At 43.8% G+C, this 25,824-nt stretch overlaps 3 protein-coding genes across 3 annotated transcripts; 1 reads left to right on the top strand and 2 right to left on the bottom strand.

Moving 5' to 3' along the window:
* On the top strand, positions 1 to 8,063 carry rad9b (RAD9 checkpoint clamp component B; the record flags this gene model as incomplete). Its single annotated transcript, XM_083979297.1, has 11 exons — positions 1 to 34; positions 1,600 to 1,670; positions 1,914 to 2,051; positions 2,272 to 2,386; positions 2,626 to 2,725; positions 3,715 to 3,821; positions 3,989 to 4,095; positions 4,968 to 5,032; positions 5,736 to 5,858; positions 7,137 to 7,371; positions 7,842 to 8,063. 11 exons carry the CDS (start codon positions 1 to 3, stop codon positions 7,977 to 7,979), a joined length of 1,233 nt encoding a protein of 410 aa, XP_083835423.1. The 3' UTR covers positions 7,980 to 8,063.
* An 876-nt stretch (positions 8,064 to 8,939) lies between these two features.
* Positions 8,940 to 19,032, bottom strand: pptc7a (protein phosphatase targeting COQ7 a). Its single transcript, XM_083979122.1, has 6 exons — positions 18,193 to 19,032; positions 16,686 to 16,865; positions 14,378 to 14,576; positions 11,459 to 11,582; positions 11,229 to 11,358; positions 8,940 to 11,125 (listed from the first exon to the last, which is right to left on the bottom strand). Exons 1-6 carry the CDS (start codon positions 18,392 to 18,394, stop codon positions 11,067 to 11,069), a joined length of 894 nt encoding a protein of 297 aa, XP_083835248.1. The 5' UTR covers positions 18,395 to 19,032; the 3' UTR covers positions 8,940 to 11,066.
* A 153-nt stretch (positions 19,033 to 19,185) lies between these two features.
* LOC310991424 (serine/threonine-protein phosphatase PP1-gamma catalytic subunit A) lies at positions 19,186 to 24,966 on the bottom strand. The gene is made up of 7 exons (XM_083979121.1): positions 24,547 to 24,966; positions 23,969 to 24,100; positions 23,552 to 23,782; positions 23,219 to 23,323; positions 22,284 to 22,507; positions 20,990 to 21,124; positions 19,186 to 20,206 (listed from the first exon to the last, which is right to left on the bottom strand). Exons 1-7 carry the CDS (start codon positions 24,599 to 24,601, stop codon positions 20,117 to 20,119), a joined length of 972 nt encoding a protein of 323 aa, XP_083835247.1. The 5' UTR covers positions 24,602 to 24,966; the 3' UTR covers positions 19,186 to 20,116.
* Between the last annotated feature and the right edge of the window lie 858 nt (positions 24,967 to 25,824).

The following is a 25,824-nucleotide window of genomic DNA, read 5'->3' as shown; positions in this document are numbered from 1 at the left end:
ATGAAGTGTGTCGTCGAAGGAAACGGTGTCAAAGGTAAAACTGAAGAAGACTGTCCATTTATTAACAAGTGATATTAGTTTTAAGGGGAAATGTAAAGTCAAAAATATTTTCAAAGTTAAAGCAGGTCACATTAATTTATTTAAAAACAGTTATTAATAATCAAATCAGGTGCTAGCTTGGCTAATGTAGCTTAATTTAGCTACTAGCAAGTTTTTCTCATAGACTGTATAAAGAAGGTTTTTCTGGCTAAATAGAAACAATTTAACACGAACTATGACTTCATGACCAACACACCTTCTTATTCCATGGTCTTTATTTATTTAGTTAGTTAGTTAGTTAGTTAGTTATTTTTTTATCACTTTCTGCATTGTGGATTCATACTGAAGACATTAAAACTATGAAGGAACTCATTTAGTGAACAAAAAAGTGTTTTGTCACCTGACCTAAACCCAGCTGAGATGGTTTGGGATGAGTTGGACCACAAGGTAAAACAGCCAACAAGAGCTCAGCTCTTCTGAACTCCTTCAAGACTGTTGGAAAACCAGTCCAGGTGACTGAATAAAAATTGTCCAAAAACCTGCCATCAAAGCAAAGGGTGGCTACTTTTGAAAAATATAAAAGATATTCTGCTTTGTTTAACACTTTTGATTACTACATAACTCCGTGTGTGTCCCTTCATAGTTTTGATGTCTTCAGTTTAAATAGAATGTCATAAAATAAAAACCATTGAATGACCAAGTAGGGGAGACCGGGGTTGGTTGGCACACTTTTCACTCTTTGCCATAGCACTCTGGCATCATTTATGTGAGAATATTTAAACCAGCATTAAATGAATGGTTAAGGTGTCAGCTTTAACTAAACACATTTCAATGTCCACAGTTATATTCTAAAATCAATTTATTTATGAATAAAATCATGCTGCGCACTTGTGCCAACCAGCCCCGACACGGGGTTGGTTGGCACACTTCGTGGGGTTGGTTGGCACAATGTAAAAATGAATGGATGAAGCAACCAATATAATAATAAATTGGAAATTTAATTCTAATATATTCAAATTTAAGAAGATAGCATGTATATGCATGTATAACACTAAAACAGGGCATTTAAGGCCACGAACAAAATAACACGTACACAGAACATCAAACAGTAAATGATTTGAGCTTTTTTTTTTTAAAGAGAAAATATTCAATGAACATATAATGTATTCTTAAATATAGCATATCACCTCTTTGTATTTTTATTTCTTTCCATCTCACTGTGTTTTATATTTGCTGTGTGGGGTGGATGCAGATTATTTACATTAAGGCCTATATAGAATCACTGGAATTACAGTATTGGTATATGTGGGCTTTGTGGTCCATTTCACTGCATAAAAAAGTGAGTCATTTTTAGATGTTTTAACATATTAGATAAGTGCAGCTCAATAAGATGATCATTTTGATGTCACATTTGTGAGTCTGTGACCAACAGGAGGCCAGAAAACAGGGGTGTGCCAACCCCTACAAAGTCCAAACTTTTGACTGGTGGTGTTCATTAACACATGTGGACAGTAGCATGTCACTGGCCTGAAATTCTGGTGACACCTTGTTGTGTTGCAGTTTTTGGAAAAGCTGTCCAGGCGCTGGCACGGGTGGGAGAGGAGCTGTGGTTGGACCCCATGAGTAAAGGGGTGAGCACTGAGCAGCAGCAGCTCCTACTGGGAATAAAAGCCTTTGGGGATGATTATACCAACACATGTTCTTCACTTTAACCATGGAAGTAGCAACACACGTGGTCCTGTTTGGAGCAATAACACTGATACATGGTCCATCCTCTGTGATTGTTCAAAAGGGTTTTGTAGTGTCCCTGGCAGCAGCGGTCTCTCTCTCTGTCTCAGGTAACAGCATCTAAACTGAGTCTCTGTGTCTTACAGCTGGCTTTGAGATCTGTGAACTCTGCTCACTCTGCGTACGCCTGCTTCCTCTTCCCACCGCTGTTCTTCCAGCACTACAGCCTGGGATCAGGATCAGAGCAGGACAGTGAAAGCATCAAATGCAAACTGATCATGAAGGTATCTGTTTCATATTAGTTATTCATTTGGTTCAGAGCTTGAAGTGACATCTCAGCTCACTCTACAGGGCAAATAGTAGTTTTTGAGGATGAGTTGAGTGTGAGTTGAGATGGTAGTGCATGAAAACTGAGAGAATTTACTATGGTATTTACTTAACTGCTAAACCAGTGTAAATACAATTGTGACAATCCTGTTGAAAATATCACTGTTTTTCTTAAAGTCTGTGCTGCCACTTTTCCGATGCATGACTTCCATTGAGCGTAACGTGGAACGATGTCATATTTCAATCAGCACTCCTAGTGACCGAGTGGTAGTCCAGTTTTTCTGCAGACATGGTAGGTGACATTACATTTTGTACCATAAAATCACTGTGTGTAAAGAAAACAATCAGGATATCCAGAAACCTGATGTTTTTTCTTTCCTTTTTATAAAAGCCTGTGTAGAATCTCTATAAGTGTTGGGTTTTCTCCTATCAGAATGACCTCTGCTCTGTGAACGCTCTGCTGCAGCTGCTGTAGTTCACACTGTCAACACTTGGTGGCGGTGTGCAGTAAATATCCTCTCTGTGTCACAGGCATCACCAAGACCCACAACCTCCACTTCCATGAGAGTGAGCCTCTCCAGGCAGTGTTTGCCTCACACCTTTGTCCCAACGTGCTGAAGGCACAGGCCAGGTTAGTGCTGCCATAACACCGCCTGTTATCAAGTTAGAGCCTGTACGTCCTTTACAAATTGGAAGGCACATCCCTGTGAATAAACAGCATCCTTTTGATTTTTAAAAAAAAATAACAAACATAAACCAACATGTATTACATACATCTAACGACAATAGATCAAAACATATAATCAAATATGTGCATATTACATATCTCTCAACTTTTCATACATGCACCATTAATTCATATCATAACTCAGATAAATAAATGATTAAGTAATTCACTCTTCATCCCAAGTTTTTGTTATTGCCAAAACTTACCATCTTTTTTATCGCTGCACTATTTTTCTTGTTTTTTGGCAGTATCTTTGTTAGCAAATAATGGTGTTTGATGAACAGTATAAAATATCTCAACTTAAGCTGTCCTTGACTATTAAATATGAAGGCTTTCCCAAGCAGGACAGCATATTTTGTCCTTCATGAAAACCCCAACTAATATATTAATGGGGGATAATGACAAAACAAGACCTTGGTCAAATAACCAAAGTGCTACCTGGTGCCAAAAAAGAACAACATCTGGACAATACCAAAACAAATGCATAAGGGCCTTTTGATTTATTAACATCCTTCCTCTTTACCTCAACAAAATCTTATCTCTCTGAAGACTTGAGTGAATCTTCTTCTAACCTCTTCTTTTCACGACTGGTGAATGTACTGTAAAATTAATGAGGCGCATGGTAGCTGCCAGCTGCATTCAGTGTAGTGTAGTGTTCACAGTGTTTCAGTACTCTAAGCTGACTCTGTCCAGTCCACTGAATATACACCAACATACACCCTTGGTTCAGTGCAGTTCAGGTTAATGAACCAGGCTGACAAGGACATAAACAATAATGCCTCAAGTGTATAATATTTGGAAAACCATCATCCATCATTAACACAGCATTAAAGCCAGGCTCTCTGCTTGGATTCTGCCAGGGTTTGCATTTTGTTTGTTTTGTCTCTCTGCAGGCTGCTGGGTGATATGGTGATGCATTTCCCAGTGTCGCAGGAGGAAGTCACTCTGTCTGTGACTCCTCTGGGAGTCGGTCTGAGAAATTACTATGAGGACGGACACGGTGAGATAACACACGGGCTGTAATTAGGTCCAGACCCAGGACAACACCACTCAGCTCAGAGAGCTGACGGTTCACAACCTCGAATTCAAACACTGCATATTAAACTCTTCAATCCCGTTGGAACAAACACTAAAAATACTATTTGACCGGATTTACTTCTGCCACAGATCACATGAAGATGATGTACACCGAGATGTCCTTACACCCGGACGAGTTTGACCACTTTCAGGTCGGAGTGAACTCGGACATAACCTTCTGTCTGAAGGAGCTGAGGGTAATGAGGGTATTTTTGGACACCCCTTCATCTTGTCTCCAGAGAATATTATGTGTGTGTATGCAGAGTGTGTGCATTTCACCTCGACAGGTCATATTTCTGGTCCTGTAGTCTGGATACTCGAGCGTCCTGAGGCCTCTGCACACTGCTCTCTGTGTCGTTTCCATGTGAACCTTCCCCTCGGTTCTGTGACTCATCTTACTAGCAAAGATACTGTGACCGAAGTGACGCATGTGAAACTACTACATAGGAGAAGTAATTGAGGTTATGAGTTCCAGGAATTATGGGTGTGCAGCTTTCACTTCCAAGCAGAAATGTGTTTGCATTTAAGGGCTGGAGTCAAACTCTTAGACAGTTTATATTCAGAGTAACGGCGAAAACAGAAGAGAAGTGAAGAATAATGTCATTTCCAGAATGGCGTCCTCATTAATCCAGAGCGGTTTGTTTTTTGGTGTCTGCCGTCTGAGCTCAGAAAAGAAAGCAAAAAGAACTTGGTTGACCATTTGGAAATTTGGATAAACGGTCTTTGTGTTAGTCCAGTTAATGAGACTTGACCTGTATTAACACTTGCAGGTCTTGTCCCTAATATCCTGGAATGTTTCTTGGACACCCTGCTGCGAGGCTCCTCATTAACCAGCCTAGGAGTCTTATTTGTGTCGGTTTTGGAAAATCGGGTTTGGGTGGATTAGAAACCTGGCTTTAAGTTTAAGATGGCCTTGATTTACTCGAGCATTGATGTTTTGTTTTTCTTCTTTTTAGCCTGACCATTGTGCACATGTCACAACACTTTGCTCTCAAAGTTACCAGCTATAGATGCTACAGTCGTGTATTGAATGTCTCCTCACTGACTCTCTGCTGCTCGGTTTTCTCAGGGTTTTCTGTCCTTTGCAGAGTCACACTGTCTCCCAGTGATGCTCCACTTTGGTGCTGCAGGAAAGTAGGTGTCTAAACTTAAGTGTCTAAAGCAGTGTTTTCCAACCTTGGGGTTGGGACCCCATGTGGGGTCGCCTGAAATGTCTAGTAGGCCTGATTGATTGAATTGAATGCCTAATTGAATTCTGATGAAAATATATTTTCTTTACTGATCATTATTCTTTTAAAAAATATGATAAAAACACCACACAATCTTAAACAACTCTATTCGATACTTCCACTTTCTCAAATATAAATCAAGTTCAAATAAAATGCAGCATATAAAAATATCTGAGTGACGGCCGTGATCATGTGTAGTCACGTGATTGCGGGGTAGCCAGAAATTTGTGATGTCAAAATGGGGTCATGAGCCAAAAAAGGTTGGGAACCACTGGTCTAAAGCCAAGAGACCAATGTCAGTTTTGTAGTATCTGCTTCTTGTCTCATCTTGCTTCATCTCTACATCTTGTATATGTATTTATGTAGTTCTTGAATGTTTTTTTTGACAGTTTCTCTTTGTGTTGACTGTCTGATTTGTGAGCAAATGCGCACTGGGAAAGCTACACATGAATTGCCGGATAAATACAATTGTCTGAACTGAACTGAAAGAGTGGCTCTCCAACATCTACCTTGAAATTCAGTCCACCATTTTTGTCTAATCAGTCAGTTTTTAGGTTTCCGTCTCTGTCAGACGTGTGTGTCAGTGTGTTTTCGATGCCCCTCTGCAGGCCGGTGTGTTTCTCCGTGGAGGACATGGTGGTGGAGGCCACCGTGGTGCTGGCAACTCTGACTGACTCTGAAAAGAGGGACTCCTCTCAGCCCGTAGGGACCCCGGCCCCCCGTGCAGCCAGGTAACACAAAGCACCACAACATGCCGTCTGGTCACACTGTTTTTTAATCCTGTCTGCAGAGAGGCTGAGATTTATTTTCCTGTTATTGTCTTTGAGCAGGCAGTGTCCCTGTCACGTCTCAAGTCTTTGTAGGCCCAGTTTCTCGTTAGAGGGAGCATAATTGAATCTTCCCACGGGGGCTCTACCTGAGCTTCTCTCCTGGCTGCAGTCGCGGCGGTTTTCGCCCTGGATGGCTGTTTTTAGCCGGCTAAGAGCGCGTAGTGTTACAGCAGCCAGCCTTGTGTCTGTAACAGAGATAAATAGGCCAGGCTCAGGACACGCGGGGTTGGGGTTAGAAGCCTGTCGCCGTGACGTGCTGTAATCCCCTCATCTCCGCTACGCCGGCCAGTTAGTCTGCTCTGTCCTGCTCTGCTGACTGTAACTCACACTGTTGTAATGGCGCGTCTTTGTCACCTCAGTCCTAGTTGTCCTGTTGAACATCTGGGTCTCTTGTGCTTCAGTTTGCTTGTGTGCACTGCTGGGAGTCTGCAGAGGCGTCGCTGACCTGATGAGCAGACACTCTGTCAGCGCTCCTGTCCCCACTGCTCTGGAATCCAGAGGCCCCTCACCCTTTGACTTTCAGTTTCAGCTTTGCCATCAATCACTCAGGATGTTTCTGAATGTATACTATACAGTGTGTTTCTGTCTCACGGCCTTGTGAACCACAGCAATGAAACCTGAGAGACTTAGAAACCAAATAGCTCTTTGTTCTCCTTCCTGCCTTGTTCCTCTTCAGACCTCTGGTCTGTTGGCTCCTCTCAGAGCCAGGACGTGATGTGTGGTTACATGCGTGGAACTGTTTTTGTTGTTTGCTCATACCGGCGTGCTGAAGTCTACTTTCACTATCAGTTCAAGTGCCACACATTGTGTTCAACAATGTCTTTATGAGGGTGAATATTCATTATGTTCTAAAATAAAATAAAATAAATAAAATAAAATAGCTTGCACCGACAAATAAAGGTAACGGACCTACTGCTATGACTATAGGGATTATGGCAGTGGGCCAATTTGCCAAAATGTTGAACTATCCCTTTAAGTTTGTGGCTGTAACGTGATAAAATGTGGAAAAGTTCAAGGGGTATGAATACTTCTGCAAGGCACTGTACATTCATATTTACCACCATCAGACATGGAATCTAACCAACACCTCACATGTCATGTTATGTCTAACTTTCTGCTGTGGTTGGTGGAATCATGGACAGTTTTCCACAGAGATGTGTGTGTCGCTTGTGCTTCCAGCTGTGCAGACGCTGCTGCTCTGCCCATGGATGTGTGTGAAGAAGAAGAAGAAGGTTGTGGAGATGGAGAGCCACAGGATCAGGATGCTCCCGATGAGATGGAGCTCATCCCGTCCAGCCTGGGCAGCCCCGTCGTCCCCCCTCCCGCTCTGCTGCTCTCACCTCACATCTATGACGAACTCTGTGTACCTGAACAACTGTGCGCCAGCGTCGCCTCCACTCCTGCCTCCTCCACGGTAACCAGAGCTTCCTGTCAGTTTTTTTGCATTTTCACCAGGAACTCCATGTGACCTTTATTCGTTCCCTGGGGTTTTGACGGGTTGCTTGGCTTCGTGAAGTGCCAAAGTGCTCGAAGGGTTGTTCTTGAACTTACTGGGAAGTCTGCCCACACTGCCATAACACCTCGCAGTAAGAGGTGTGACTGAAGAAGACGAGGAAGGTGACACCAGATGTGAGAGATGGGATGTAATGAATTATTTTGTTGTTGAGTCACAGCAGAGCCCCAAGCTATTTTTCTTGATCAAACTGGTTTCATTTCACACCATCATCGAATGGAGATGAATACCATCTGGTCAACCTTGTTTCCCTTCAGCCATCGTTTCCTTTATAGCAGTAAAATCTAGTAACAACAAAAAATAAAAATGGCAACTCAGTGGTTAGATGTTTCTTTAAGCGTAGACTGACGTGTGGTCTGTTCCTCCTGTAGCTCTGCTCCCTCCTGTTCAGGGCCCTGTCCTCGGAGCAGGACGGGGACGCTGGTGCTGCCATGTTGCCTGTTCTGGCACGTTACAGTGACACGGAGGAGGATGTGGAAGACGACTTAACAAGAAGCCCCACGCTCTGAGAGGAGAGCTGCCGCCGCTCGCTTCTCATCTTCACTTGTTGTGCTGCTGCCAAAAGTAGGCCACAGCAGTCACAGTGATTTATGATTATGGTTCAGTTCATAAATTAATATATATATATATATATATATTTTTTTTTTAATGGAGTTTGCATTTTTAGTTTTTGTTCAGTTTGAAGATTTTTACAGCTAAAATCTTGCTTTGCCTGTTTTGACTGTTTTCACTGTGTTAAGTTTCCTCACAGTGTTCAGATGAAATTCAAGGGAATGTATTTATAAAGAGACTTTAATAAAAAAAACAAAAAAACACATCAACTAACATGTTCCGGCAATTTTTGTGGGAAATACTTTGGTTTGGTCTTGTCTGTGAAAACATGACCTCAGCTTGAAGATGCCACACCTGTCTGTTGTGTTCGGTTGTGTTCACATTGTGCCAGATCATAACATGCATGATTCACCCAGGGAATGTTGTTGTGTAATAACATCACATAATACTGTGTTAGTAGAGAGAAAACCAGATCCATCCCTCCATGAACAAGCACTTGGCTACAGTGGAGAAGAAAAACTCCCTTTTGACAGGAAGAAACCTTCAAGAGCAGCAGACTCAGTGTGGGCGGCCTCGACCAGCTGGGGGGAGAGAGAAGGAACAGCAGTGTATGCTGTTGTATCTGAGCACTGTCAGACTGGTTTTATAAGGATAATAACAGTGATGTATAGCTGTAATGATGCCATTGACAAAAACAACAGCAATAATAACACGGAGTGTTGAGTAACAGCAGCGGATCCGTCAGATTCCAGCTGTTGACGAGCGTCAGTCAGGAGGAATGTGGGAGTTCACACACAAATCGTACACAGCGTTCTAAAGTATTATCTCTGGGCCTGAATGCAGATTAGGTCTGATAGTCGTGATGGGAAACAGCAGTCTGCACCTGTGGAGAAAACAAAACATCCAACACAGCAGGATAATAAATACTATACCCTTTATTTATATATTGTACAGATTTTAAAACGTGTCTTCACAGAGCTTAGATCTGATACATGTGTGTATGTATGAATACACACACACACACACACTGATGTGGTTGTAACAAAGTAGGAGGGTGAAGTTGATGGGAGACGACAGGGGAGAGTGTCAGGGAGCACGGAGCCGACAGTGGTTGTGACCATGTGACTGGGAGAATTGCTTTGTAACATAGTTAAGGCTGTTTAGATTGTCCTCAGTGCTGGAATACTTCTAAACTCACATTTTGACCAATCCAGCGCTCCTCTGTGACACCTGACACCGCAGCCCTCCAGTGTGAAGCAGGGAGACGGTCTGTTGGACAGTGCAGATTGTAAACAGTGATGTGAGGAACTCAGAGCATGGGATGGCTTTGTCGCTATTCCTACGGCTCCTGGCTGACAGCAGAGAAGCACAGAAAAGGGTGAACATGCCTCAGATGAAACAGCAAGGCATGATGGGAAAGCTGTTCTGTCTGTGTATGGCTGCTAAACGGTTTCAGGCTGTACAGCTCCGTGCCTGACGCACATGTGAAGTCGGGCGTTTGGGCGAATGAATGATGGACGTTTCTGTCGCTACCGACGACACCCGATACAAGGCACATCATCAGAACATCAGGCCACATCTGCATCTTGGGGAAGAAGAGAACGTGAGCTGTGAGGGGAACGGCTACTGCAGAGTGCAAATGTGTCGTGATGTAATGGAAACACAGAGAGCGTTTTTCACTAGAGAGCTGCAGCGACCTGACTGATGGATGTGACTGCAGAAGGGGAGCGAGAGGAGAGAAGGAAACTCTCGATTGTGAACAACGGTTTCTAAAGCTGTGGCGATTAATCCAAAGAATTCAACAATCCCACCGAACAAAGAAGTTACAAAAATACATTTGGTCATCTGACCAGCATCCACTGTGTTGAGCTTCTTTTTTTTCCTTTCAGATATGCTTGTTAAGCTTGTGCGTTTAAGGCTGCAGAGACCAATTCAGCCGGCCAAATTCAGCAGTGGATATAAAGAAGTAGCCTTCACATCCATTTCACACACACACACACACACACACACTGACTGCACACAACCCATAGACACACTGACAAGCACATTAGTGCATTCATCAACCAAACACATTCACACACATACACGCATCACAATCATGACTGTAGCAGCAGCAGCTGTGAGATTAAAGGGAGGACATCAGTTTGACACAAAATCTTGAGAAGCATTTGAACTAAAAAAGATTTTCTTCCCATGAAGTAACAAAATGTGTGCACGGTTTGGAAAAGGCAGCTGCCGCTCTTCTGTTTGACATCGTATTGGATCGACCCGACTAACCACACATGTACAAATGTCACATACACTCTTTTTTTTTTCAATTTTTTTTTGCAAAGTAACTCATCAAAACATCCCAGGACAGCACACAGTCCTATCTTCATATCTGTCATCTGCTCCCTGCACCCACGCACACAGTTCCAGGCTCTTTGTCGAACATCCGCTTGCACAAGGTAGCCCGCTCACCGAGCCCAAATGCTGCCATTTCCTGAGCACTTCCCTTCTTGACTCTACTGGAGGACCGTCTCTTTCCCCTTCTGGCGGCTCATTGGTCGGCCGCTCTAACAGACTCGTGTCTCCCGTCTGGCTTCATCTGCCCCATTTTTTTTTTTTTTTTCAAAACTCCACTTCCTCCCTGCCCCCGGACCGGCCGTCGGAGAGACACGACTTGTCCTCGTCATCTCCGACATGCCCGGCAGCTGCTTATCCCGGGCAATGGGATTATCCACTGAGCACAAAGATGCCAACGCTGCAGCCCCGGCCAAGAGGACGCGCCACCCCTCTGCTCCACTGCTCTTTATTCACAACCTCTCTGATGTTGTGCACCATCACACAGACGTGGGCATGTGGGAGGTTTTTTTTTTTTTTTTGGAGGGGACACGGGGTGATGGTCGGCTGGCAGTTGAGGCGGACTAGTACCAGCGAAATGCAAGGGGTGGGGGGGAAACATCTGTCATTAGTCCTTCATCCTGGCCAGCAGGAATCAAAGCAGTCCGTCAGCTGCAGAGTGCAGATGCCCCCCCTGCCCCTGCCACAGCTCCACACAGACTCTAGTCGGTGTACTCTGCTACTATGGACAGCAGCACTGTGATGTCGTCTGGCTTTCCTCCTGCAGAAAGAGCAGCGTCCCGTTAAAATGGGGCCAATCAGAAAAACAGGAAACACTCATATTATGTGTTTAATGAGGCTCTGAAATAAAAAAGGACACCCACCTCTTACATTCAGACCATTGTCACAGGCAAACTGTGCGAAAGGCGACATGTAGTTGGGGTCGTATGCCAGGACATGGGCCTGCTCTGCGATGCTGCGAGCCGTCTGCTGGATGCTCTCATAGTTTGTGTTCTGAGGAGAAAAACAAAGCAGGTATTAGGTGTGTGTTCCAGACACATCTCTAACTCCACTCCCACCAACCAACCAACCAACCAACCAACGTGAGACTTGCCTTGAGCTTCTTCAACTCTTGCAGGATCATGTAGTCAGGCATGTTGTCAAAGAGTCCGTCGGTGGCCGTGAGGATGATGTCGCCCAGCTGGACGTCGAAGGAAGAGCTCTCTGCTGCGTCAGGGCTGAGGGCACAGAGGCAGGACAGTCAGCCAGAGAGCCATGCATGGGATGTGTGAACCTTTTGGCTCAGGGGCCACAATGAGTTTTATCATTTGACGGACGGGCGAACCAGTATCGAATGGAGAGTGTTAATTAAAACCATTATCTACAAGTAAAAGAAAACTACATTCAAATTACATTTGGTTTCAGTGGGAGCAGTGTTGTTGGTCACCTTTTTTTTCTTTGCTATAATTTGGACAATTTTGTACCAGTATTTGAATGGCCGGATATAAAAAGCCCAATGGGCCGCATGAAAATACAAACTAAGCAGCATCACCGAGTCCATGGCTGCAGCAGGAAAAAGTCCTGTTTAAAGCCGTTTCCCTCCTCCCTCCTCTTCCTCTCCAGTTTTACCTCACATACAGGGAATTAGTCCTGTCTGACCTCATAAATAAATCTGCACCTCCGGCCCCGGCCTCTCCTCTTCTTGGTGAATACTCAGCCATTACAGCAGATTACTCCACCTGGTGGGAAAATGTACTGAGAGGCTACTGTTTCATCTTGGCTACAGAAGAGTCATCACATGCTGGGGCGGGGATAAATTCGAGGAACCATCACATGGGGGTTTTGGAAAGGACACTCGGGTCCAGTAAAGGGCGCTGCCATTATGATGGTGGCTGCTACAAATACATACAGGAAGGGAACCAAGTGGGTCTGTAAGTGTCGAGTTCGCTTCTTGGAAGATGCACAGTGTCCAGCCAGTGTGAATGCTTTTCATTACAAACTGTCTGGACACCCTGAGCACAGGAACAGCCCGTGCTGTCCTCTGCTGTGACTCTGTTGTGGCTGACATTGCAGTTCACACCAAAAAAATAACTGTGAAGGTTTTCCTGGCACAGGTAGATGTACACACACTGACTGACTGAGACTGATGCACAAGACAAGAGCATGTGACATTAGCAGCAAATGTTCCTGCACATACATTGCACGGCATGTGTAACTGGACTGAAAGAGCCCTCTGTGTTTGGATTCATCATCCACATCCATGAGTCTGAGCCCGCTCTCAAATGCCAAGCGGAGACACTTCGGATAATTACACCCTCTTAGCTCTGAAATGTCTGATTTTTTTCTGTTCTGGGGCCATGTGAGGGGAATGTAGATCTCCGCCACACTGCAGCGCCACTTAAACACCGCCTGCCAGGGAAACCACAGCCTTAATATTCACCTGTAAGCAGCACACAGCTGCAAGATTATCTGCAGTATCATCACAGGAGCAACCATCCCCACAGAAGCAGGAGCTGCACTCTGGCTGATAACCATCTATGAAAATCAGCTCTAGTGTATTACGTAAAACGGCTTGTTTACAATGGCAAATGTAGACATGGTGATGAACTACAGAGTCATATACAGTTAGTATGTTGTTAGATCCCTGTACTGCCTGCATCCAGACATCCATCCCACTTCCTCAAGCCACTAGTCCTGGTAGACACGCCCGTTACGGCAGCTTTCCTCTTATGATCTGAGCACTTGTTACATGCTAGGAGAAATTTAAATTTAAGGGTTTGGAAAAATAACCTTAGGGACCTGTTTAACTCTCTCAAGTGAGTTTGAGAGCTTAATCTTGAGAGATTGAGAGCTTAATCTGCTGTTGTGTAAATCAATGTAAATCCTTCACCTATATGAATAACATATAAGTCTGCCTTTAAATGAAAACACTAAAACACCCTGATACACAGTAAGCATAATTCAAGAGCTATATTAAAGCAACTAGTGGAACATTTACAAGAAATGAAAATAAAACACTGCCGTGTATCCTACATGTACAGTAGTTCAGGTTCATCTGCCGTCAGTTTGGGAGCAAGGCTCAAAATAATCAGCGTGATTCAAGACTGAACAAGTGAAAAGCTGGCTGAGCCCTGCTGCTGCTGCTGCTGCTGCTGCTGCTGCTGCTGCTGCTGCTGCTGCTCCATCTCCATTGGCTGTGGACTCTTCAGTTTGCCCATCAGCCCACACAGACTTTGACCCGGGTGAGAGGGAGAGCTGGGCAAACATCCAGCGCCTGGCCTGCACTCGGCTGACATCTACGGTGCTGCCTGCTTGGCACACCACACCAACGAGACACAGCAGCACGTGGCCCCCCGCCCCCCCGCCCTCCCCGATACCACAGCTCCAAACAGCACGGTGGCTAATTCAGTGAACCCTGCAGCCTGTGAGGGAGGCGGGCGCCGCACAGCAGTTTATTCAGGCTAAGCGCCTTTGTTATGCGAGCATGTGATCTGTATTGTTATCAGGATGTGTTGGGCTTTACCACATCTGCTGCACAGAACACATGCATGAGCTCCACTTTATTAACTGTTCCATTAAAGGGATAGTTCAACATTTTGGACCATTGCCATAATCCCTTACCTTTAATTGTCAGTGCAAGCTAATTTTAGAATGGTGGAGCAGAGCCGCAAGCTGCTCAGAGCTATGCTACGGAGGCTAATGGGATTTCTTGGTTTCCCTCATCAAATACACAATCTGACAACTCCAAAACGCTCTCGTGGACATAGCTCGTAACGTAGCTCTTAGCAGCTCGCGGCTCTGCTCCGCCGTTCTAAAAATAGCTTGCACCGACAATTACAGGTAACGAACCTACTGCTATGACTATAGGGATTATGGCAATGGGCCAATTTGCCAAAATGTTGAACTATCCCTTTAACTATTAAGCACATACATCCACCTCAACCTTTCCCCTTCCCCCCTCCCTCGCCCACCCAGGCCCTTTCAGAGGTGGATGCAGCAGATGCAAAAGGTGCGGCCCTGCACTGGGTCTCACCTGTCACTGAGGACGGCCCCCTCGGCCCCCGGGGGGGCAATGGACAGCTGGAAGGGTGTGTTGAAGTAGTGCTGCTGCTCGTCTGAGCGGTGGACCACCTCCCCTCCCCGGACCACAAGGAAGCCCGAGTCTCCCAGGTTGGCCGTGTGCAGCCGGTGTCTCTGCCGGTCCAACACCACGATGCAGGCCGTGCTGCTACCTGCACACACACGCATTTCTTGACATTTAATTTCAATGCAAAGGCTGAAAATATCCTAAAAATAAAATGCAAATAAGGTATAATCATCATTGTGTCATCAGCTGTATGTAACAACATCACTGAACATTCATGAATAAGTCATTTTAAAATAACAATTAATTGAAATTGTATCTGATGGCCAACTGTATCATTCTGAAAATCAGCTGGAGCTGAATAATAGCTTGATAAAAGGTCAAAGGTGTCACAGCACTGTTGTGCATTGTCGGCATTGTAAATGTTGTGTTGCTACAGAGACGCCCCTGGACAACAGATCATACTGTCAAGATGTTAAGAGACATGTTTTTTGTCAGCACACGTCATGTTCTTCATGTGATTCCAGGTGTGAGCACAGATGTTACTACAGACATGAACAATGGCTGAGGTCTGTGTAGGTCTCCCAGTGAACAGCTGAAGGAGCCACACAGAGTTCAGCCACCACTCATTTCATTATTTAAATTGGTGCTTTTCATTTTGTATAGTGTCAATATCTGCTGTGAGAGAAGAGGCTCTAATCTCCCCTTTAGATTTTACATTTTAACTGGGAATGTTCAGACGTACGTATGTCTGGATGAAAACAAAACAAAGCTGGAGTCATAATAAAAACAGTTTCTACAATTATACAGCCAAAGAAATAACTCTGTGTTTGTGCAAAGATATCCATCTACAGTGTGTTTGAGAGGCTGGTGAATGAGGTAAGCCTGAATACACAAACTCCAAACGGCACAATCGGCGTAGAACTTTTCATCATTTATTGAGTTCCACCATCTGGGAGGCGGCAGAGAGGAAACGTGAGCCAGTGAGGCCGGGCGGACAGCGTGCGGCCACACCCTGCTGGTGATTCATCTGGCACGGCAAAATATGCTCTCTGGGATCAACCTTCAGAAACCCCTCACGCACTGTGACTCACTCGCTCTCCGTCTCTGTTTTCCCCGCCAGCAGCAACAATTACACACACTCTGCCCGCCTCAAGAACATTCCCTCTGCCGTGAAGTACCAGCACAATGCAGTGCTGTTTCCCCCTCCCGCTGCCGCCGCATGTGATAACGGGATTGGAAAAGTACTGAAACTCACAGGGACGGATCTGTTTTGTAAAAACACTCCTCGGCTGATGATGCTACACGTTTGTGCGTGCTTCGTTATCGGGGGAAGTGGTGCGACGGAGGAAAGCGATTCTGGAAGTGAACACAGCGCGGGGCTGGGGCAGGTTGGGACTTGGGGCATTCTCAGGGATTCTTAATGGGATCTGGCTGTTCTCTGAGTCATGATGCAAAAATCTCCAACCAGTCACCACTAAACCGAACAGATGGAAATAAACAACCTAGTCCTACATTACAAAGTCAGATCTAAACCACATGGACAACATAATGTTTCACGGGGCAGGCCAGGCACGGTATGCCTTCACACACTGTCCAGCGGAGCGCAGCTTTTAGGAGCCTCTGAATGAGTTTGGTGAACCTGAGAGTAGGACAACCAGGAGCACCACAGTCTGGGGTCTTTTGAGAAAGTGTTAAAGGGATAGTTCAACATTTTGGCAAATTGGCCCATTCCCATAATCCCTATAGTTTTAGGAGTAGGTTTGTTACCTTTAATTGTCAGTGCAAGCTATTTTTAGAACGGCGGAGCAGAGCCGCAAGCTGCTCAGAGCTACGCTACAGAGGCTCATGGGATTTCTTGGTTTCCCTCATCAAACTCATTTTTTTGGAGTTGTTGGATTGTGTATTTGATGAATTTGATAAGGGAACCCAAACCAAGAAATCCCATTAGCCTCCGTAGCGTAGCTCTGAGCAGCTCATGGCTCTGCTCCGCCGTTCGAAAAATATCTTGCACCGACAATTAAAGGTAACGAACCTACTCCTAAAACTATAGGGATAATGGCAATGGGCCACTTTGCCAACTTGTTCAACTATCCCTTTAAGTATGAGTGCTTCAGTAAAAAAAAAAAAGAGCTGAGAGACTCTTACAACCAGACAGTGGACATGTGCCATTCATATTAGTGCTTTTGCGTATACTGGTTGGAGGCTGGGATGTTTATTGAAATGAAACCCTATCAACTCCTGAGGCGTCACTCACCCAGTAGTGGCACTTTGTTCTGCAGCAGCTCGTAGTAGCTGGACGTGAGGACTCCCACGGGGTTGCTGGGGACAAAGCGTCCCTCCTTCACCAGCCTCTCGCACGTCTTCATCAGTGTACCTGAAAACTGTGACGGGTCCACGCCATAGTCTCGCCATCCACCTACCCCGTCCGCCACACCTACAAGAACAAGACAGATGGTGATTTAATGAGTGGAAATCACATTTCATCTATTGATGTTAGTTTAAAAACACAGGCTTCTGTGCTAATATCTCTGCATTTTGAATTACGGTATGCACAATTATTGCTCCAAACCAATTCTGTTTGGAGCACAAAAAAAAAAAAAAACACCAAATCATTTCTGACATTCCTCAGACTGATTTCACAAGTGAGATACAAGAACAATACCACACAGCTGCACAACAAAGAAACACAAAGGGCACTGTTTACCAAGATGCAAAGAGGACATCCAGTACAGAAAGTACAGTTGAAGAAATGAAGGAAGTGTCTGTGAGTGTACGACACAACCTGCATCAATAAGTCGTTCATCTTTGACTTTTCATTTAATTTCACTTATTTCTAATAACACCACATATGGTATCTGTCATCTATAGACATTTACAGTTATTTTGAATAATTACAAACTGCTAGACCTTATTTCATATTTAATGTAGTTCAGTCAGTGCCTTTTTACATCTACATGTGATGAATTATCTCTCTCTTTTTTAAAACTAGAACCATCAACCAAATTGACCAAACCACTAAGTGAAGCCCTCATATATCTCTCTATGGAAACTTGCTCCAATTTGTAGATTAGCAAGTGGCTTGTTCCCATAAGAGCTTTTGATAAGGTCCAGGATTTTCCGAGAAAGGAAACTTTAGTCTCCTTACTCCCAGGACGCCAGCATCTGCTCCACTGACCATACAAGGACGGCCCTCTGCGTCTCCTCGGCCTGTGCCAGAGCAGAGAACCAGGCCTGCTCACAACAGACGCACAACTTTGAAACTCATCAGCCCTCCAGAACCTCCCAAAAATAACTCGACTGGAGAGGATGTCCTGGTTTGAATGATTCCTCGCGTGTCTCGACTAACTCATGCAAGAGGCATTCACTGGAGCTGCAGTCCTGTAGAGATGGTTGTTTTTAAGAGAGCCATGTCATTTTAATCATCCCTCAGTAAAGCAGACTTGAAAGCTTGACTTGTTTTTGTTGTGAAGGATGAACTCATGTCAGAGAGAATGCATTTGGGTGTTGCAGGTAATCGATAGTTATACATCAACAAAACATTAAACACTGAAGCACAGAGCTTTTCCATGAGCTTTCTATATCATTTATATTATTAATAAGCATTTGGTCACACGTGCTCTCTCCTATCAGGAATTTCACCATTCAGATAAAGGCTGTGACCTGTGACCTCTCGCTCACGTCAATGCCAGGTTCACACTGGTTGGATGTCGCACTGCTTGGTTAATGTTTTCTTATCTACAACATGTGGATCAAACACTCACCCAAAACATCGGCGGATCTGTGCCGGGCGATGAAGCACGCGTCGTCCCCATAGCACATCCCTTTCTTCAGGATGCCCTTACGGAAGTCCTTGCCGAAGCCGCAGCTGGCCGTCACCAGGCTGTAGTCGCGGCTGTCTGTTTGAGAAAGTCCGCCGAGGACAGCTCTGGCAACCAGTCGACCGTAGGACAGCACGGACAACATCACCCACACGCCGGCTCCCACCACACGAAACCGGCCGAGCTAGCAGCCCTGCTAGCCTAGCGTCGTCGTCGTAGTGGACACACAGTGTTGTCTTGCTAACTTGCTAACGAGGCTACTGCTGGAGACGAGCGGCGGAGCTGGTAGAGTAGACCGACGCTGCTGCCGCTGCTGCTGCCGACAACAACAGCCGCCACGCAGCCACAGACAATGCCCTCCGCCGGAGAGAGGAGAGCAGCCCCCAGGAGGCGGCTTTAATCCTGCGCCCGTAGAAACTGAAGAAAAACTCACAGATGACGGTCACCTCGTCGGCTCCGGTACTCCCCTGGCTGTTGTTTGTCGGTGGCCATGGTGCCAGTTGTGTCTTTGAGACGCTACATAACACAAAGTGTGGCGGTGCCGCGGTGAAGCTCCACTCACTCCGAGCGGCGCTGGTCTTGTGACTGCTCTGACGTCAGACAACATTACGCAATCTACGTTACCTAATAAGGAAATGTCGCCTAGAGTCAACTTTTCCCTCTTAATTATCGTAGATAAATGCACGCGCTGAACATTTTATGGATAGACACATTATTTGGTAGATAAATTAAATTCTAAAATCTGAACTGTAAAAAAAACAAAAAAAATAAACCTGACACTTCAGAATAAAATTGCGTCATAAAAATAAAAATAAATAAACAAATGAAAGTATTTCTTTCTTTTCCACACCTCTAAGGCAATTGATCTTTCCCTGTCCTAATTATGAGGGGCCTTTTGCACTATATACTGTCTCCCCCTTGTGGGTGGTGGCTAATGGGAGCCCCTCTTCTTGGTAAATAGAGTATCTTTGTTATCAGGCTTCCTTGGCCAACCATCATTAGCTGAATGTAGCATTGAAGTTTCTTTTCTTTTTAAGTATATTTTTTGGCCTTTTTGCCTTTATTGGATAGCACAGTGAGATAGACAGGAAAGGGGGAGGCAGAGAGAGGGGGAATGACATGCAGGAAAGTTCTGTCCGACGCGGGATTCGAACCGGGGACGCCTGGTTGAGGACTGCAGCCTCTACATGGGGCGGCCGCTTTAACCACTGTGCCGCACACCGCCTCAGCATTGAAGTTTCTACTGTGATTGTTGCAGAAACAAATGACTCCCAGATACCAATTTCCCCCTAAAATACACTCAAAGTTTATTAGAAAGATTTAGACATTACAAGAGTGCTTTCTTATTCATTTAATTTAGCACAAGACTTGTTTAAAAATGTGATGATGCAGTGTAGAGTCAATGTTCTATGACATGGACTGTAAAATAATTGTAAATAAAGTTTAACAGAAGTAAACAGGTGTTTGTGACTTCCCCCATCGGTGTTATAGTCATTAATACCCATTACTGACAGTGAGAAAAACATATGACAAATGAATAAGACATGAAACAAACTGGAAAATTGTGCACAGCTTCAAACAAGGCATTCCTGTGCATAAGTAGCCGTATTGTTACATTTTTCCTGATTGAACAGTCATATGTGGCAAAGACTAGCTGCAAAATGGAGTGCAAAACACCTGAGGTTTTCATGGTGACATATCAATTTACCCCTGTGGACAAAACAACAAAATATTTTGCTTTCATCGGGTAGGAGTGGATATCTTTTCAGTATTGGCAGCATGAAGGATAACCAACCCTTCAAATGCAGAAGACGAAAGCAGAACAAAGGAGTGAAACTCCGGCCTTTGGACCCCCCAAGACGGCCCCTCATTTCTTGGCTTGCTTGGTGACCATGTTACGTGGTGGAGTCACAGGACGGCTGCCGTTGGGCTTTTTCTTCTCAGCTGGTTTCAGGATCTACAAAAGGAACACAGATTTTGAAATATTGAATCAGATAGAAATATTGAGAGCACAGAAGAATATAGGATTGAGAACATTTTGAACATTTATAATGTTTATTCTTAATGGTGTGTTACATTTGAGATTAATCACAACAATTAAATGTCAGATGGACTATAAATAAGGATTAAAGATGATCATTAAAACAACTGCACCCCAATTAGCAATATCAGTTGGTGGAACTGCAAGGTCAAGTTTTTTATTGTGTTATTTTTAATGAATACTGTATCTAGAGTAATTAGTAATTTATCTGCATTTTGTGCCTTTAAACTGGACCTTGGTATCACTCAACTGTTTAAACTATTGGCTTTAAATCTACAAAGAAAATAATCTTTTAAGATAAAACATAATTACCACTAGTAACTCATTTTTTATACCTTGTATGCTAGTACAAACCAATTTGTATACAGGTCATTGTTCATCAACTGTACAATATTCAATAAATTCCATTACATCCAGGCTTCAGGAGTGCAAATGTTTTATTTTTTGACTTATCTTATAAATTAATTTAACTAATCTTGTAAATTAAATTGTTATTTGTACTCTTAATGTGACTATGTGTTGAAACTTTATGTGCTGCCATTCTTGGCCAGGTCTCTCTCGCAAAAGAGATCTTGGATCTCAATGGGACAAACCTGGTTAAATAAAGGTTATAATAATATTGATACTACAACAAGGGCGTCAAAGTGAGGTGTAAATCAGATCCTAAAATACTTAATGCAACAGCCAATGGTACCTCACCTGAAAAGAGCACATGAGGGTCTCATCCACACTCATCATGGCACCAGCATTATCAAACTCGCCACAATAGTTGGGCGCTGAGAACAAAGTGACGAGCTGCCTCTTGGCAAAGAATTCGTAGCCATCCTCAACGACCTGCAAGGAAGACAGTAGGAGTAGTAAATACACGTTTATGCCTCAGAATCTGAGGTCTCTGTTTTTCCTTTAAGACAAATTTGATCTCCCTTCAGGTCTCTGATTTCTTTTTTTTCTTTTTTTACTTTTATTGTGGAAAAAACATGACAGACAATACAGTGAACATGCATTGATGACTTACATTGACATAAAATGTGAAATTAGGTGTGTGTATGCGTGTGTAAGTCAGTTATAATATATTCTATAAATGGTGATCATAATAATGATGAAAAAGAGACTTGGTGGATAATAATAGTGACTTTGGTCATAATAACAGTATTGGTCTCTGATTTCTTTCAAATAAACAAGGAGAGAGGTTGTTTTATTGAGCAAAAAGGTTAAAAACCACCATCTAGCGCAGTGGTTCTCAACTGGTGGATCGGGACCCAAAAGTGGGTCGCGGACCCGTTCTGGATGGGTCGCGGACAGCTGGTCAAAAAAGTAAATAATATTTAATGCACATCTGATGTTGGACATGTTATTTTGAAAAATAACTTATATTGAAAGGCACACGTCACGTGAACACATGCAGTTGAAATGGTCCTCCTCAGTTTCTTATTATTTGCTCTGAATGCAAAGATATCAGTTTCTTATTAATGTGGCCTGAATGCAGTGAATCTTGTTTTGTTTTGTGGGTCTTTATTTTGTGCAATTTGATATTTATTCACTTTTGTGAATATGCTCTGAATGCAGAGATGCATTGGAAGTCAAATATATCATTTTGTTGGTCTCCATTTTGTGCAGTTTGATATTTTTTTATTCACTTCCGTACATGCAGTTGTCATGGTCCTCCTCACTTTCATTCATGTGCCTTGAAATGCACTTTGCTCAATAAAGAGCAAAATGAGTTTTTAAAGGCTTAAAAAAAATAAATCTTGGTTTGAATTCTATAAAAGTGGGTCGCGACTTAATGACCATGGGAAAATGTGGGTCCCAGAGTGAGACTAGTTGAGAACCCCTGATCTAGCGTACACATTGTATGTACAGTTCCCTGGACAGTGTGTGATGTCCTGTGTTCCTTGTATCAGGAGGACAATCAGCATGTCCAGTGACCTGCCAGTACACAGCCACATTGCACAGTCGTGTTTCTGTTTACAGAGGTGGAGGGCAATGAGATTACCTGATGGGCACGGCAGATGAGGTCCAGATCGTGCTTATGCAGGAACTTGGCCACCACTTCTGAGCCAAAGGTAAACGACACGCCCCTGTCGTTCTCTCCCCAGCCCAAAACATCCTTGTCTGGGTCAGACCAGAGCAAATCGCACAGCAGACCCTGGTCAGGCACATCAGTGGGGCGCATGATGCGTCTGATCTGCTCCATGGACTGAAGGTCAGGTGACAGTCCTAAACACAACACCAGTGAAAAGTACAAATAAACACACTGATATCGAGGTCAACGACTATTACGCATGGGTGATGCCTACATCAGCTGACAAACAGCAGAGCCAGCATTATTCAAGGACAAATAAGAGCTGCTTACGTCAAAGGCAGACTACTTTGGACACTCTGCATAAAACTAGTCCATGGTGGAATTCGTTTTAAAGGGATACTTCAATATTTTGGCAAATTGGCCCATTGCCATAATCCCTCTAGTCTTAGGAGTAAGTTTGTTACCTTTAATTGTCGGTGCAAGCTATTTTTAGAATGGCGGAGCAGAGCTGCAAGCTGCTCAGAGCTATGCTGCGGAGGCTAATGGGATTTCTTGGTTTCCTTCATCAAACTCATCAAATACACAATCCAACAACTCCAAAACAATGAGTTTGGTGAGAGAAACCAAGAAACAACTCCAAAACGCTCTGGTGGACAAGTTGTGACCTGCACATTCACCACACTATGGGATAATAACGGAAACCAAGAAATCCCATTAGATTCCGTAGCGTAGCTCTGAGCAGCTCCACTGTTCTAAAAATAGCTTGCACCGACAATTAAAGGTAATGAACCTACTGCTAAAACTATAGGGATTATGGCAATGGGCCAATTGGCCAAAATGTTGAAATATCCCTTTAAAAATGTAAATGAAGAAATTAAAGGAATAGTATGAAAACCAAAACCCACCACCATGGCAGCAAAAGATCTTCTCATCAACAATGGCGGCAATAGGGAGGCAGTTAAAACAATCTGTGAAGGTCTTCCAGAGTTTGATGTTGTACCGTCTTTTACCTATAACATTGAGACAACAAAGTAGATTTCAATTACCGGTATCTCAAAGTAACAGGGGCACTTCTTTCAAAGCTGTAGCTCATCTAAACTTTTCCCATACATCTCCATTAGTCATACAGACTCTGTGTGAAGACTAAGCAGTCTATTTTTTGCTGCTAGTTACACCTAAGATGTGGTCATGGTACAGAACACTTCATTTAATCATTGCATTGAGCATATATTACTCACACTCATCATAGAAGCCATATATTCTGTTGATTGAAGCACACTCGTGGTTTCCCCTCAGCAGGAAGAAGTTCTCGGGGTATTTGATTTTGTAGGCCAGCAGAAGACAGATGGTTTCCAGAGACTGCTTCCCCCTGTCCACGTAGTCTCCCAGGAACAGGTAGTTGCTCTCTGGGGGGAAGCCTCCATACTCAAAAAGCCTCAGCAGGTCATAGTATTGCCCATGGATGTCACCTGGAGGACAAGGATAAAGTTTAAAGGACTAATCTACTGAGTCATCATTTGTCATCGTCTCCCGGAAGAAATTTGGAAACCACAGATGATTCTTACATAATGACTACATACTTTGACTTAATCATTGATGTATTCCTTTCTGATAGATACACACGCATTTTTTTTATGTACATTAAGTCATCATACCACAAATCTTGAGAGGGGCCTCCAGCTCCAGCAGAATGGGTTGACTGAGAAAGATCTCCCTTGATTTGAGGCATAATCCACGGATCTCATTCTCCTGCAGCTGCACATTCTTGCCAGGCTTTGCTCCTCTGACTGCAACAACAAAACATAAACAAAAGGTCAGCAAACACAATGGCGGCACACGGCTACAGCTAGACTGGCGCTGTCTAATAAGCACAGTGTCGCTATACTGAGTTCATGTGGGGTGAAACGTGAATATACTGTATGAGCTATCTGATGCGTCGGAATGCGCAATGTTGTGTGTTAGTGTGTGTGTGTGTGTGTGTATGTGTGACCAAGTGGATGCCCTTCAGGTACACTCACATTTCAATCCCCGAGTCATAGACCGATAATAGACAGCTGACCGTGTATGACACAGATATATATAACGTATAATATTGGCTGGCTCATGGTACTAACTAAAAGCAGACGTCTGTAAAGCTAACTTACCACAGCCTGTCCACTGTTAGCGCCTGTCATAAACAGCACGCCAATAATCGAAGCAGCCTTTCTTCCGCAATATTTCAACATTTACTCACCTTCTAAGAGACGCTGGATGATACTGTCTATGTTGAGCTTGTCAACATCAGCCATTGCGACGCTGGTGTTACTAAAACCGACTCAAGTCAAATCTCACACTGGTGAAAGCTAGCCCGCTAGCTGTCCTAGCATTAGCTACCTAACGTTAGCTTCGTTTTTTTTTCCGGCCGAGGGTAAAGATGTTGACGTGACCCTGCTTGCTTGTGTTTAGCTGCTCGTTGACGCTTTGGATAATCTACTAAGCTACTAAAACGTCACAGTTTTTGTTTAAAAAAAATGTACATCCAATGTTGGCTTTTGTTGAGAAAACGGGGACTAAAAAAAAAATAAACGTCAACCGCACCAGCCGCTAGCTAGCGATGGTGTCCCGTCTCTGTTTTTCCTCTGCCGCACCTTGTACAGAGCCAGCCCGCTGCTTCAAGGAGGCTGCTGCCGGGAGCCGCTCCGCTGCTGCCCCCTACTGGCCCGGATGGAGAAACGCTCTTAACCCGTTCACACGAGGATGCGCCTGAGATACATGCAGGAAAATACAGGAAAATATCACATCATCAGCTTGATTACTGAGTAGACATACTAGAATGGATGGATGGATGGATGGATGGATGGATGGATGGATGGATAGATAGATAGATAGATAGATAGATAGATAGATAGATAGATAGATAGATAGATAGATAGATAGATAGATAGATAGATAGATAGATAGATAGATAGATAGATAGATAGATAGATAGATAGATAGATAGATAGATAGATAGATAGATAGAGAAGGAGTTTATTACCTGTGTAATTATACAGTAGCTTAATTGCTAGTAACAATATAGCAGAGGTGAAACATGGCACTGCAAATTGTCAAGTATTTATCCATTAATTACACAGCAATAATGTAGGCTATAGAAAGGTACAATTGACAGTGATGCTGCAGCTGCACATGGTTGTATTCATAAGCAGCCAGTCTGAACACCACAAAGGCTCTAAGTGTTTTGGTAGTTATTGACATAAATTATTTTCTATATATTTCCTGCTCTTTGCTATTTTCAGTCCTTGAAGCTTGTTTTCACATATTCAGCTCTTTTGAAATATCACTATAATGTGTTAAACACAAATACTGACTGACACAGAAAGCAACAAACACCTAACCCAAATGTATGACAAACCAAAAAAATCCATTTCACTTAAACCATATCTACATATCGTTACATGCTTTGTTTAATATTCATACAGTTGAAGAGATTAACACTGAGACAGGGACTTGTAGCTGCTGAGCTCCACTGGAC

The sequence above is a fragment of the Trachurus trachurus genome (assembly GCF_905171665.1).
Source record: "Trachurus trachurus genome assembly, chromosome: 9".
NCBI lineage: Eukaryota > Metazoa > Chordata > Actinopteri > Carangiformes > Carangidae > Trachurus > Trachurus trachurus.
The sequence above is the reverse complement of the archived record's forward strand: the minus strand, read 5'-3'. Positions and strand labels throughout refer to the sequence as shown.